Genomic DNA, 12,530 nt, shown 5'->3' with positions numbered 1-12,530 from the left:
AATTATAAAAAGAATTGCCTTGGTTTACGCACTGATTGTTGCTCTGATGCCACAAGTTGTGCACTAATGGGCATGTTTCAGTGGTGTAGTGGTTACAACCAATGTATGGAGGCCTTAGGGGCTGGTTATACTCCCGCTGCAGTGTGTCGCAGTGAGCTTATAGTAGATATTTTTGATTTATGCCCGATTTTGAAGATGCATACTTCAAAATTTGGTATAAATTTTGAAGTATGCGTGGAATAACATAGCGCAGTTATTCCACAACGCAAGAGGGACAATCACAAACTAGCTGTGGGTCTAGATATGGCCGAGGCGGTGAGGAAGTGGGGACAAGATTGTGCGACAATGGAGGGGCATGAGGCCGAATAAGAGCAGGGATCCAGTTGGAAAAAGGGTCCCAGCGTTCTCGCGTACTTCGCTCTTCTAGGTGCATTAACTGCAATACACAAGATGACCTGTCCTCGACGCAGCCAGCCCAGCTTCGATTTTGACCTGTGGTCCTTTGCCGCATGTCTCTCCCCTCTCTCATACCCCTTTCCTGTCACCCTACTATTGAAAAAACAAGCAACTGCTGTAAGCGAAAAAAAAACCCACAAAAAAAGTCTTATCAAAGAAGCAGGCGATAGCCTTTCAGTAGCTCTGGAGGAGCAGCAGAGATCCTCAGCTCAGGTTGGAGAATCTGCTCCCATGCTGCTCACATGGCAATTATTAGCTATTTACTGTAGTCTCTATGGAAGACTGGCAAGAAGAAATAAAGCAGCAACAGGACCATCAAGTGTTTGTCATGTTTGCCATTTGCCTCAATTAGCCATGTAGTGACACAATATGTCGGCAACATCATGATGCAGAGCTGCTTTTCTTCAGTAAAATCAAAGAGAGGAAAGACTAGATGGAGGTACCTGTTAGAGTTTACAGAGAACTTAACAACAGGGCAGGTGTTCTGGTGTTTTGATCACTGCTGCACTTTAAGAGATGGAAATGTCATGAGAGCAGTACAAAACAAAACAATAAAAGTTGCCTAAGTCTAAGTGTTTCCCTTCCAGCAGGATAATGGTCCTCAGGTAACTTTTATGTATTTTTGTTTATTTACTCTCTTACTATGGGAGGGCTATTAAGAACGCGCCACACAAGATTCAACAAACGTACTTAACTTCTATAACATAAACCTAATATATCTTTGTAAACCTGATACATTTCACTTGTGTGTACCTGAGCGCTCATTCTCAAGTAATATAAATCTGCATAATTACCTCCCCGATGATGCCATATAAGGCTACATATAGGTGGGAGAGCTATGACTTTCCTCGCATGTCAAAAGGGGTTCATTCACAGAAATGGGCTTTATTTTAATAGTAGCTTGATCTCTGACTGTTCCTTCTTTTGACAAAATAACAACAAATGAAACCAGAGTCCCCCGGATACCAACATGCAAGCTACCGTCTACTGTCAGCCAATGAAAATGTAATTTATAATTACAGATTAGTCTAATACATAACAATGTACCCTAATAAAATGCGCATTTGTTTCTAACAACCACCTCCTTTTGGGAAATTCTCGCCTATTTTACATACCCAAATGAAAAAGCAAATAACTTAGGAACTGTAAGCCCAAATTACATTATTTGAAAGCTAACACCCTCTAGTTTCTGAATATATATGCTCGCTGTGTCTATAAAAGAAACTTTGTGGTTGAATTGTGGAGAATCTTAGCTTTCCAACGATGTCTAACATGTCTATATTGGTAAACATTTCACTGGTGGAATTTTCATGCATTCTGAGTTATTCTCAAAACTCAAACCTCTTTGAGAGGCTAAGTAACGAGATGTAGTCATTTAGTGAAATACTGCGTTTGGATAACAACTAACTGATTGAGCAAGACTCCTAAGTCAAGTCTGGAGCAATCGTAAAATTTGTTCGTACCTGAGAGATCATTAGAAAAAGGAGACAAGTGGCGATTGCAACATTTTATCCAACATCGAACAATTTAAGATCAAATTTGTTTACAGGGACGGTTCTTGCATGAGGTCCAATGATCCGAAACATGCAGCCATAAATGCCATCAGGTGGTATCCATTAAAACATACTTTTTAGTGGTACAGTAAAGTTCCCAATCAGATTACAATGAAGGATCTGTGACAACAGATGGGGATTTTTGAATCTGCAAAAGCTGGTAGAGACACACAGCTGGAGGTAACAAGGACAATGCTATTTTAGTAATAATTACATTAACAATATTTGGTCCAGTATAACAAACACAGAACCAGTTTAGAGCACTTTTGCAGGCATTTTTCACCAAGCACAATAATATGGAGCTGCTGTTCAGGTGAACAAGCACGGCAGATGCCATTCATTACCTCTGCGGTGGGAATTCACAGGTGGATGTTTTAATTCCAGCCATTTTTTTTGTTCTCACCAATGCTACGTATTTTTTTTTTTTTGTGATGAGCTAATTATTCCACATGATGATGTTGGTGCATGCAATGAACATTCAAAGTTCCCACTGTGAAAGGTTGATAATTCAAAGGCGTTGGAAAGCCATGCATGAAGCGTTCCCTATGAATATAGGCCAATGGCTGTCTGGATCTTAACTTAATGGGAAATTTATGGGATCTGCTGGGAAGCAGGTTTTTCCACACAAATCCGCTCCAGCACCCCCGTGGGGTGTTCTCTCTCACTCTTCTCTCTCTCTCTTCACAACTGATTGCTCCTTAGTTCTCTTGTCAGCAAAACCTCTGATGTTTACTGATGACCCCACTGTCATTGATCTGATCCGGGACAATGATTAGTCTGCATACAGACATACTGTAATGTGGATTAGCTTGTCCAGTGGTGCAGTCAGAATCAACTTGAGCTTCCTGCTCAAGTGGGTGGAGGCTATGATGGACTTTTAGGGAGCTCCCTCATCCAGAAAACAAGACAGGAACTGTTGGGAGATTCATCAGAGCTCCCTTCCATCTGTCCAGGTCTTGTGCAGGTCTAGGTTTAGGAAAAAGGGCAGCTTACATCTCTTCTGACTATTTGCTACTAATAGCTGCCAAGGAGAAAGCTTCTTCCCTCACATCTGTACAGTATTGATGAAGAACACAGAGAACCTCACAACCTGAGCACTCAGCTTCTTTGCATTAAAACTAAAACAGCAGATTTCTTTACATGAACAAGCTCACAACACCTTTTTCCTTTATTTACCCTGCACTTTATTTTATCCTTTCATTCTTTTATATTTTTATCTGATTTTAATTACTTTGATTGTGTGGATGTTACTTTTACCAATGTTTGAACTGTTTGTCTTTTATCTGTGATGTTGTTTTTTTTCTAGTAGTTTTAAAAGTGCTTGATAAATAAAATTAGATCCAATTCTGTATATATCATAAAAGCATGCTCAAATATTCTATTCTCAATATACATAGAGCTGTTTTTGTACCTTTATCTAATGACTCTGCGATGAGCTCTGTAACCAAAATCATATTCAAACATTTTGTACAAATGATTATGGCTGAATTGGATTTGGATTAAAACATTTTAAAAAATGCATGAGCATGTTAGTTATCCAAGGCCTTCAGCCCCAGGCAGTCAAAAAGCCTGAATAGGTTTAACAATTAGCTTTTTAGGTTGTTTTTGTCAACTGTAAGCAGAGTTTGTTCTCTGTAAGATATTTGTTTACCTGGCGATTCTAACAGCATTAGTTTAGATTAATAAAATCTTGAAATATATATATATATATATATATATATATATATATATATATATATATATATATATATATATATATATATATATATATATATATATATATATATGATTCTACATACATTTCCAGAGGTTGTTTTTTTTGCTTTGTATTGGTATGAAGCAGGTTGTCTGCTTGCTGTTAGCGTTTCTCACACTATATTAGAGGCTTGATTCTCCGACAAGCAGGATTTTTACATCAGCTATTTTTATTTAGACAGCAGGGTGACACAGCAAGGTAAAGGTCTGGATTCAAACTTCCATGACAGCATTTTTTATTTTTCTCTAACTGGAATAGCCTTGAGCGACAATGAATCATCCGCCATCTCTCGGTGCTCTCTACATCCAGCCCCGCTCTTTGTTTCACAGGCACTGGGATCGATATGGCATTATAAAAATAACCCTGATAGTAAAGTTTCAGTTCACAGATCAGAAAAAAACTTTTTGTTGTTTCTTATTTCTGGTCCGTAGAGCTGACGACAGCTTGGTGTTGAAGCTTTTCATGCTGCTGATTTGTAGCATGAAAAGCTCCCAGGACTCAAAAAAGTGAAAGGGTGCAAGAAAAAAGAGAGAAAATACAAAATAAAAATATAACATTCCCTCAGGACTAAAACTGGTGACAGGCTGCATGAGTAAGGTTTTCTCTGCAACAGTGACTGACAGACAAACATCTATTGAATATAAGTCTCACTTATAATTAAATCCATCTGATTCTGACCCTTTTGTTTTTCAGCCTCAGGATTCTCCTCATCTGGTGTCTCTACCGATGACTTGGGTCAAGGAAGGGGGGATGGTGCGGCTCGATAAGAAGTATCTGCAGACAAACTTTAAAGGAGTTGGCACTGACGACATCGTCTACAACATCCTCTCCTCAGAAGGACAACCAAAATATGGTAATTGTGTGTCCTTACACACAAATGTGTTCAGTAGAAATACGTGTTAGTGCCTGGAATAAAAGAAGATTTAAAGTGTTAAACTAATAAGGAAAGCATTTTATCAGTTTACTGTGAATGCATTTTTTTAAACCCATAGGATATTAAAAAAAATTTATGTAAAGGATTTTCATGATGCACTTTTTAGAGTCTTTATTTTCTGTGACTAGTTTAATCTTTAAATGTTAAATGTCATAGATGATCACCTCTGTTCTCTGTCCAGGGGAAGTGGTGCTCTTGTCCATGCCAGCTGACAGCCCACCTGAAGGATGGGACCCCTCCCATATCGACAATCAGCGCTATACACCGACCGCTTCTTTCACCCAGGAGGATGTGAACGATGGCACAGTCTGGTACCGCCACTTTGGATCGAGCTACGACACAGACTCTTTCTCGTTCCAGGTCAGTGCTTGTTTTGCTTCACTTACCTCAGAGGTCCGAGCATGGATCTAGGAGGGACGCCATGATATGTTCTAGCGACAAAGTAGAAAATCAAATTCTTTGCTGGTTGTTTTGCTGACAGACCAGGCTACTTATCATTTAAGCCACTGAATTTCTCATGTTTAAGCACAGCATCTTCATCTTCACTAACTGGGTGGTTCTCTATTGTGTCATTTAGTGAGATAAATACTCCTAAAAGTGAATAGTTTATTCCTGTTATTATTTGTCACATGACTTCCTATATCCAGGTGGTTTTAAAAATTCTAAATTTCCCAATTTACAGGAGGGTGTTTGTAACTTTATAACATTTGCCAGTTTTCAGCCTTGCTGTTATTACTTTTCTTAATTTTCAGCCTTGCTGTTATTACTTTTCTCCTCCTTCTAGGACAGAACCAAGGCAGACTCACACTGGCTACATTTAATCTGTCCCAAATTCTGCCTAGCGACAAAGTTAAACGCTTCTTATTTTCAACATCATCATATGAAATTGTTTATCCAAGGTTAGATTCATTACCTCCTCGCTATTCATATTTCACACAGCCAATGGAAACAGAAATGTAATTCAGTTCAGCTGCAGGTGACCAGGAGATCAGGATTTTACCATGGTATTTGTTGGTCCTCATGGGAAATTCAAGCCTCCTGAACTAGCCCCAGCCGCCAGCGGCCAAAATAATTTTTGCCTGCGAGTTTGGTCTAGCCTCGTTCAATGCCCCAGGCCCTAGAACTGGCGGGCCAATCACAATGCAGAGATGTGTTTTGAGTTTCTAGATGCAAAGCGGGCGGGGTTTTGAGGGCGTGACGACAAAGCTGCGCGACGCTGGAGAAAGTACAACAAGGAAGCACTGCGGCAGCAGCAGCAGCAGCTTTCAATGGAGCGCTCCTTTGAAAGTTAAAAGTTCTCTTTTCTGTTGCTGTGTTCAATAAAAGTATGTTTTAAGATCATTTGAGGTGAGAATATTATACTTTAAAGCATCACTATATGGTCGATTTACCGATTTAATGCGTAATTTAAAAAACTATTTCCGAAGTTGAGAGGACCGTGGTAACCAGCGGAGCTCTGAGGCTAATGGCAGCCAGGGCTTTTTTCACATATCTGCGTTGGTCCCACGCGTAAACTGGGCTGGTTTTAAAAAAACAAATATTAGTTTCTATGTTATTACTGTTTGTGTATACAGAAGAGGGGCTTGGTCATGCTGTTGCATCTTTTTACAGTAATTGAGGCTTGAAAAGATATAGTTAATATTATGAAATATTGATTATCCACCTCAGCAGATACATTAATATTAGATATCAACATTTTTAGAACTAGTGATTTTTTCCCCTCTATGTGCTTTGCCCAGAAAAAAAAAATATATATACATATATATATATATATATATATATATATATATATATATATATATATATATATATATATATATATATATATATATATATATATATATATATATATATATCAAATAAATAAATAAAACGTAAACATGCAAACAAGAGATAAAAATGTTTGACAGAAATGTGAAGGAGCTAAAAAAAAAAAAAAGGTTAACTGATGCAGTTTCCTGATGATCCGGCAGTTTGTCAAAACAATGAGGATGTCAGCAGACCTGCAGGATGTCTTAGCAGACAGCTATAGCCGCACATGATGGGAGTCATATGAGACTTTTTGCTGGGTTTGCATGTGGCTGGATGCATGTGTTTTCCAATTGTACATAAAGGAGGCTTGTTCTCGAACCAGTTAGTACATCATGTGTGTAAGCCAATCAGTCTGTCTTAAACGTCCACTTAAAGGTGCTGTTCTGGCAGCATGTATAGATTAGTAATGTATTAATACATAATGTGCATTAGGGGTACCTTATCTGAGTGATGTTAATGACATGTTTATATTTGTGGAACCTAAGCATAGAGTCTGACTAAGGTGAAATACACTCTTTTAATATCATAAATAAATAAAAAAAACACACACAATGTAGGTGATCATTAGCCATTATGATAAAGAAATGGTTCAGCAACAGAGGAACAGGCAACATGGAGAGAATAGAGCCGTCAATCAGAAGGGACAACAAAACAGGTGTAAAGCATTCTGGGTGGAGTGAGGAAAGACATGCATACCTACATATTTTTATAGACACATACACTCTCTTTATATGTATATTTATATAAATATATATTTATTTTGCTTTGGCTATTTGGATTGTTCCACTTTAGCCTCCAAAAGGTGGGGTTAAAAGTTGCAATTTCATTAATGGCTTAAGTTTGCAGTGTTTGGTAGTGTATAGAATACAATACAATACAATACAATACAGCAAAATAGAATGGAATAGAATAGAATAGCATTGCGTAGAATAGAATAGAATAGAATAGAATAGAATAGAATAGAATAGAATAGACTTTATTGTCCCCTAGGGGAAATGTGTCATGGACCCAAGTGTGCAGTGCATAGTAGTAGCTGCTATTAGAAACAATTAATACACATAAAATAAAATCCCAACTAAAAACACATGCATAGGCTAAATTCAGACTCATAAGAATAAAACATAAATACAAAAAATAAACATCCAACAAGCAGAATACCAAGATATTACACACCAGTGTAAAACCCAACACATTAACATTTTATTATATAGCCTTTATATATCAATGTTTATCTTCATCATTGCTTATGTTGCTTATATTCTTCTGTTACAATGCAAACCAAATGTCTAGAATCCCTTTTTAAGTTTGCCAACAGAAGGCGATTGAAAATATAAGCTGAAAGTAAAACATTCTGTGCAAAACAAAAAAAATCTAAAGAGGGAACTGTGACAAAGACTCCTGCTGTTGTTTATTTTGACTTTATGCCCTTTGTGGTGTTTTCAGGAGTTCAAACAAAGTTTACCTCCATGCTCTCTCTCCTGCAGGGCCTGACCTTTTACATCTCTCTGTCTTGCTTCTGTATCTTACAATAAATCTATTTTCACCTTTAACTCCTTCCTCTGTCTTTGCTTTTCCACAAACTCTGTGGAAACATGTTGTTGACACAAAACTGCCCTTAATTTTAGAAAGTTTAGTCTTAGACCGCAATCACAAAGTCAGTGTTAAAATAAAGATAAGTGGAAACGTCGATTTTCTAAAGCTTCAGGCAGATAAGAGAAACCAAACATGTGAGATTTGAAATCAGTATTCGGCTCAGTGAGGCTAAAGAGTGCAGAGTGTGAATGTGTGTATGGATTTAGTTTTGGTCTACATTTTGACAATCACATTAAGTCTGTAACTAAAAAGCCTAAAAACACCCAACATTTAAGTTGTTCTCATAGATCCAGGATGGAGAAAAACAATGATAAGCCTTTATTACTAGTAGAAGTCATAACTGCAAGAGGGCCATTATAAGTCTTTTTTAAATAATCAGGCAGCTTCAACTCATCCATAATGCAGCTGCCAGAATCCAAGTGAATGGATCAGATTATAAATCACTGCATTCACTTTCTGCTTACCAACGAACAGATTTCATAATTCTTTTGTTGGTCAATAGACAAATTTCACAGGCTTTTTCAGGTGATTTCAATCAAGGTAATTCTGCTTCTCTTTTCTTAAATGTTGAGAAGGGTCAGGTTATATTAAAATTGGATGGCAGTGACTCTAAAATGGGGACGTTCTCATATATTTTCCATAAAGTATCGATCCTGCTGTGGCTTTGAACTGGGAGGATAATATGATGAAATGGCCTAACCTTATAAAATATTTTGGTACTTTGACTGGAACACCATAAACACACTGAAAAGCTTGGATTCTTCACAATACTAAGAAAATAACAAATTCATTGCTCTGATACACAATCAAGAATCACTTTTCTTAATATAAACAGTAAAGCTAATGTTAGTTTAGCTTATGCAAAATTCCGAATTAAACAGTAGTTATCATTTTAGAGCATATGCCTACTCAACACATTCACAGCTGTGTTAAAGTTATTTTATGATGTCTTCATTTTACCTATTTTAACTCTTTAAGGCAACATCGATTAGACTTCATTGCTAATTCACGGCTAATGTTACTTGCCTTTTATAACTATTCAGCCCAATAACGAGTTGCTATCTTCAGCCACAACTTTGACTGCAAACCATGACATCTCCAACTCTTCCTTCCAAACACCACTGAGTGATCTCTGCTAAAACACTCCCAGAAGTTCTCAGCTAAGGTGACCAGATTTCTGAAATCAAATCTGGGGACATTTCCAGCTCATAGATGAAAAAAAAGTAAATTTCATCAAGATGAAATTAGAAAACAGGGAAAGTAATGGTTTCATAAATTTTTACAAGCGTATTAATGTTAAAACAACAAAAATCAAGTGTAAGAGCCAGGAACATGTCTCTTAACACTGGTAGTATTTTCTCAAGATTAATAAAATGAATAAATCTATAGTGTTTTTTTTTAATAGAAAACTAGAAATGTCTCTGGGTCGGGATTGAGAGTGAAGGGGTCAAAGGTGGTTAGCAGGGCTTTCTGATTTTTGGGGCCTAAAGAGCTCCGCCTCCCCCTTAGGAGAGAGTGACATGAGGAATAGAGAAACCAAAAAAGTAAATGCAAACTTCTGATCCATTCATTCTTCTCCGTCTTCTTCCCTCTCTACATTATTTTCTTTCTAGCCCTCTTCTGACTTCTGGCTACTCTCTGTTTTGCTATTCTATATAGATTTTCTTCCTTCTCTTCAACTGTTCTCATCAGTGTTCCAGTTTTCCTCCACTCTTATTCAGTCTTCTGTCTTCCTATCTTTTTTGTCTCCCCTCAATTCTTACACTATTCTAAAACAGAGACATTAATGAAAATCACTTCCAAAAACATTAGAATGTACAACAGGAAAACTTTTTGTTCTCATCTGATTAAATACCAAAAATGCTAAATAATATTTATTTTGTATAATATTTGGAGCTAGAAGCAAAAACATCATAATAAACGAACATTGGATAGGTAGTTATCTCTTACTCCATCCGATCATGCAGATTGTGTCTGAGTTTTCCTGTAACTGACTCCTATTTTTAATGAGAAATGTTCTTGTATCAAAACTGAGTGGTAGAAAAGCAGAAAAACAACTTATAATACAAAACTTTCTTAAATATAAACTAAATGTCACCAATCAGTTCTAAAACATCTTAAGATGAGTCCCTGCTTGAAACATGGAGATCCACTGAACCTGAGTCTCTTTTACTCATACCAGCAGTAAACCATGGTCTTATCTTTCTTCTTTTTATTAAATATTTTTTAAATTGGTCATGAAGCAAACTTTTATCACAGGATCAGCTCAATTGATTAACTCACTCACCATAACTCAGGGCAGCTCCTCATCAGGTGTGTCGGGATGTGATAAACTTCTGCTTTTTCCTCCTGTCTAAAAAGTGGTGCGCTCCTTTTCTTCTTTGTGTTTTAATGGCAGCTGAGATCCATAAGGATTATTACAGTCCAACAAGCAGTGCACTATTTTAATCACCTTTGTGTTAACAGCAGCGCAGAATGCTACCCTAACAGCTGCTTCTCCCTGCAACATGCTCACGTGCTTTTTTACCATAATGACAATCTACATGCAGCATTTCCCCCTTCATTCATAAAAGGTCAAAAAAAGGTCACCCTGTTCTAGCAACCTATAAGTAAACAACATAACTAAAAATGGCATTTGATATCTGTACTTTTAACATATTTTTGCGACAGCGGCGGACGTGGCTGTGCTGCTTTGGCTTCGTCCGGTGGGGGAGCGGCGTGGTTCGCTCCGCTCTGGCTTTGTGCTGCCCCTCGGGCTGCTGGGGGGGGGGGGGTGGTTGCGCCGGCTGCGGTCTGCTCTTCTTGCGGTTTTGCGCCGGGCGGCTTTTCTGCTCTCGGGCTGATTCTGTGCGCGGTGTGTTTCGTTGCGCGCGTTGGCGCTCGCGGCCGGTTCGCGGCGGATGCGCGTGGGCCCCGGCCGCCGGCGGGGCCGCCTGTGTGTTTTTCCTGGGTCGTGCGGTCGCGGTGGGTGTTGCGGCCGGTCGCCGGGGCTTGGTGCCGGGGGGCGGGGCGTGTTTCGGTGCTCTGTGGGGCTGGGGTGCCCGGCCCTACTTCGAGGTGGCCGGCTGCCGTATGGCAGTATGGCAATTGCCATACCGCTACACTTGTGAAAGTAAAATCTGTTCCTCCTTTTGGCATCAAGACAATTATTCTTATTGCCACCTTGCCAGACAGGACACTGTAAAAAAAAAAAAAAAAAAAAAAAGGGATTGAGATCTGGTGACTGTGGAGGCCATTTGAGTACAGTGAACTCATTGTCATGTTCAAGAAACCAGTCTGAGATGATTCCAGCTTTATGACATGGCGCATTATCCTGCTGAAAGTAGCCATCAGAAGTTGGGTACATTGTGGTCATAAAGGGATGGACATGGTCAGCAACAATACTCAGGTAGGCTGTGGCGTTGCAACGATGCTCAATTGGTACCAAGGGGCCTAAAGAGTGCCAAGAAAATATTCCCCACACCATGACACCACCACCACCAGCCTGAACCGTTGATACAAGGCAGGATGGATCCATGCTTTCATGTTATAGACACCAAATTCTGACCCTACCATCCGAATGTCGCAGCAGAAATCGGGACTCATCAGACCAGGCAACGTTTTTCCAATCTTCTATTGTCCAATTTCGATGAGCTTGTGCAAATTGTAGCCTCAGTTTCCTGTTCTTAGCTGAAAGGAGTGGCACCCGGTGTGGTCTTCTGCTGCTGTAGCCCATCTGCCTCAAAGTTCGACGTACTGTGCGTTCAGAGATGCTCTTCTGCCCACCTTGGTTGTAACGGGTGGTTATTTGAGTCACTGTTGCCCTTCTATCAGCTCGAACCAGTCTGGCCATTCTCCTCTGACCTCTGGCATCAACAAGGCATTTCCGCCCACAGAACTGCCGCTCACTGGATGTTTTTTCTTTTTCGGACCATTCTCTGTAAACCCTAGAGATGGTTGTGCGTGAAAATCCCAGTAGATCAGCAGTTTCTGAAATACTCAGACCAGCCCTTCTGGCACCAACAATCATGCCACGTTCAAAGTCACTCAAATCACCTTTCTTCCCCATACTGATGCTCGGTTTGAACTGCAGGAGATTGTCTTGACCATGTCTACATGCCTAAATGCACTGAGTTGCCGCCATGTGATTGGGTGCTTAGAAATTAAGTGTTAACAAGCAGTTGGACAGGTATACCTAATAAAGTGGCTGGTGAGTGTATTTTAGAGCATTAACCACCTCAGAGTTAGCCTAAATCTGCCAACTTTATGGTGAGTTTAACTATTGTGCTTCACATCTTTATTCAGTTTGCTGAAGGTACTGAAGCGATCATCCTACAGAGATTTATGTTGAACATTAGTAATACAACCAAATTATTAGCAGATTGGCTCCAAATCCAATAAAGTTCCTTTAATGGGGCATTAATCAGTGCTTTTTATCCTCATTAGA

The 12,530-nt window shown here is 39.1% G+C and overlaps 1 protein-coding gene across 1 annotated transcript in view; it reads left to right on the top strand.

Annotated features, from left to right (window-relative positions):
- LOC119797455 (extracellular matrix protein FRAS1-like) overlaps positions 1–12,530 on the top strand; it is a gene marked incomplete at its 3' end in the record, with an annotated part of 322,128 nt that overhangs the window by 272,018 nt on the left and 37,580 nt on the right. Inside the window, exons 29-30 of the mRNA XM_038306524.1 lie at positions 4,459–4,618; positions 4,881–5,059. Of these exons, the coding sequence (XP_038162452.1) occupies positions 4,459–4,618; positions 4,881–5,059 (339 nt within the window). The remainder of the gene's footprint in view (positions 1–4,458; positions 4,619–4,880; positions 5,060–12,530) is intronic.

This window comes from Cyprinodon tularosa, unplaced genomic scaffold, assembly GCF_016077235.1.
Source record: "Cyprinodon tularosa strain WSP-4 unplaced genomic scaffold, ASM1607723v1 ctg583, whole genome shotgun sequence".
In the NCBI taxonomy this organism is placed as follows: domain Eukaryota; kingdom Metazoa; phylum Chordata; class Actinopteri; order Cyprinodontiformes; family Cyprinodontidae; genus Cyprinodon; species Cyprinodon tularosa.
This window is presented reverse-complemented; position numbering and strand designations above follow the sequence as displayed.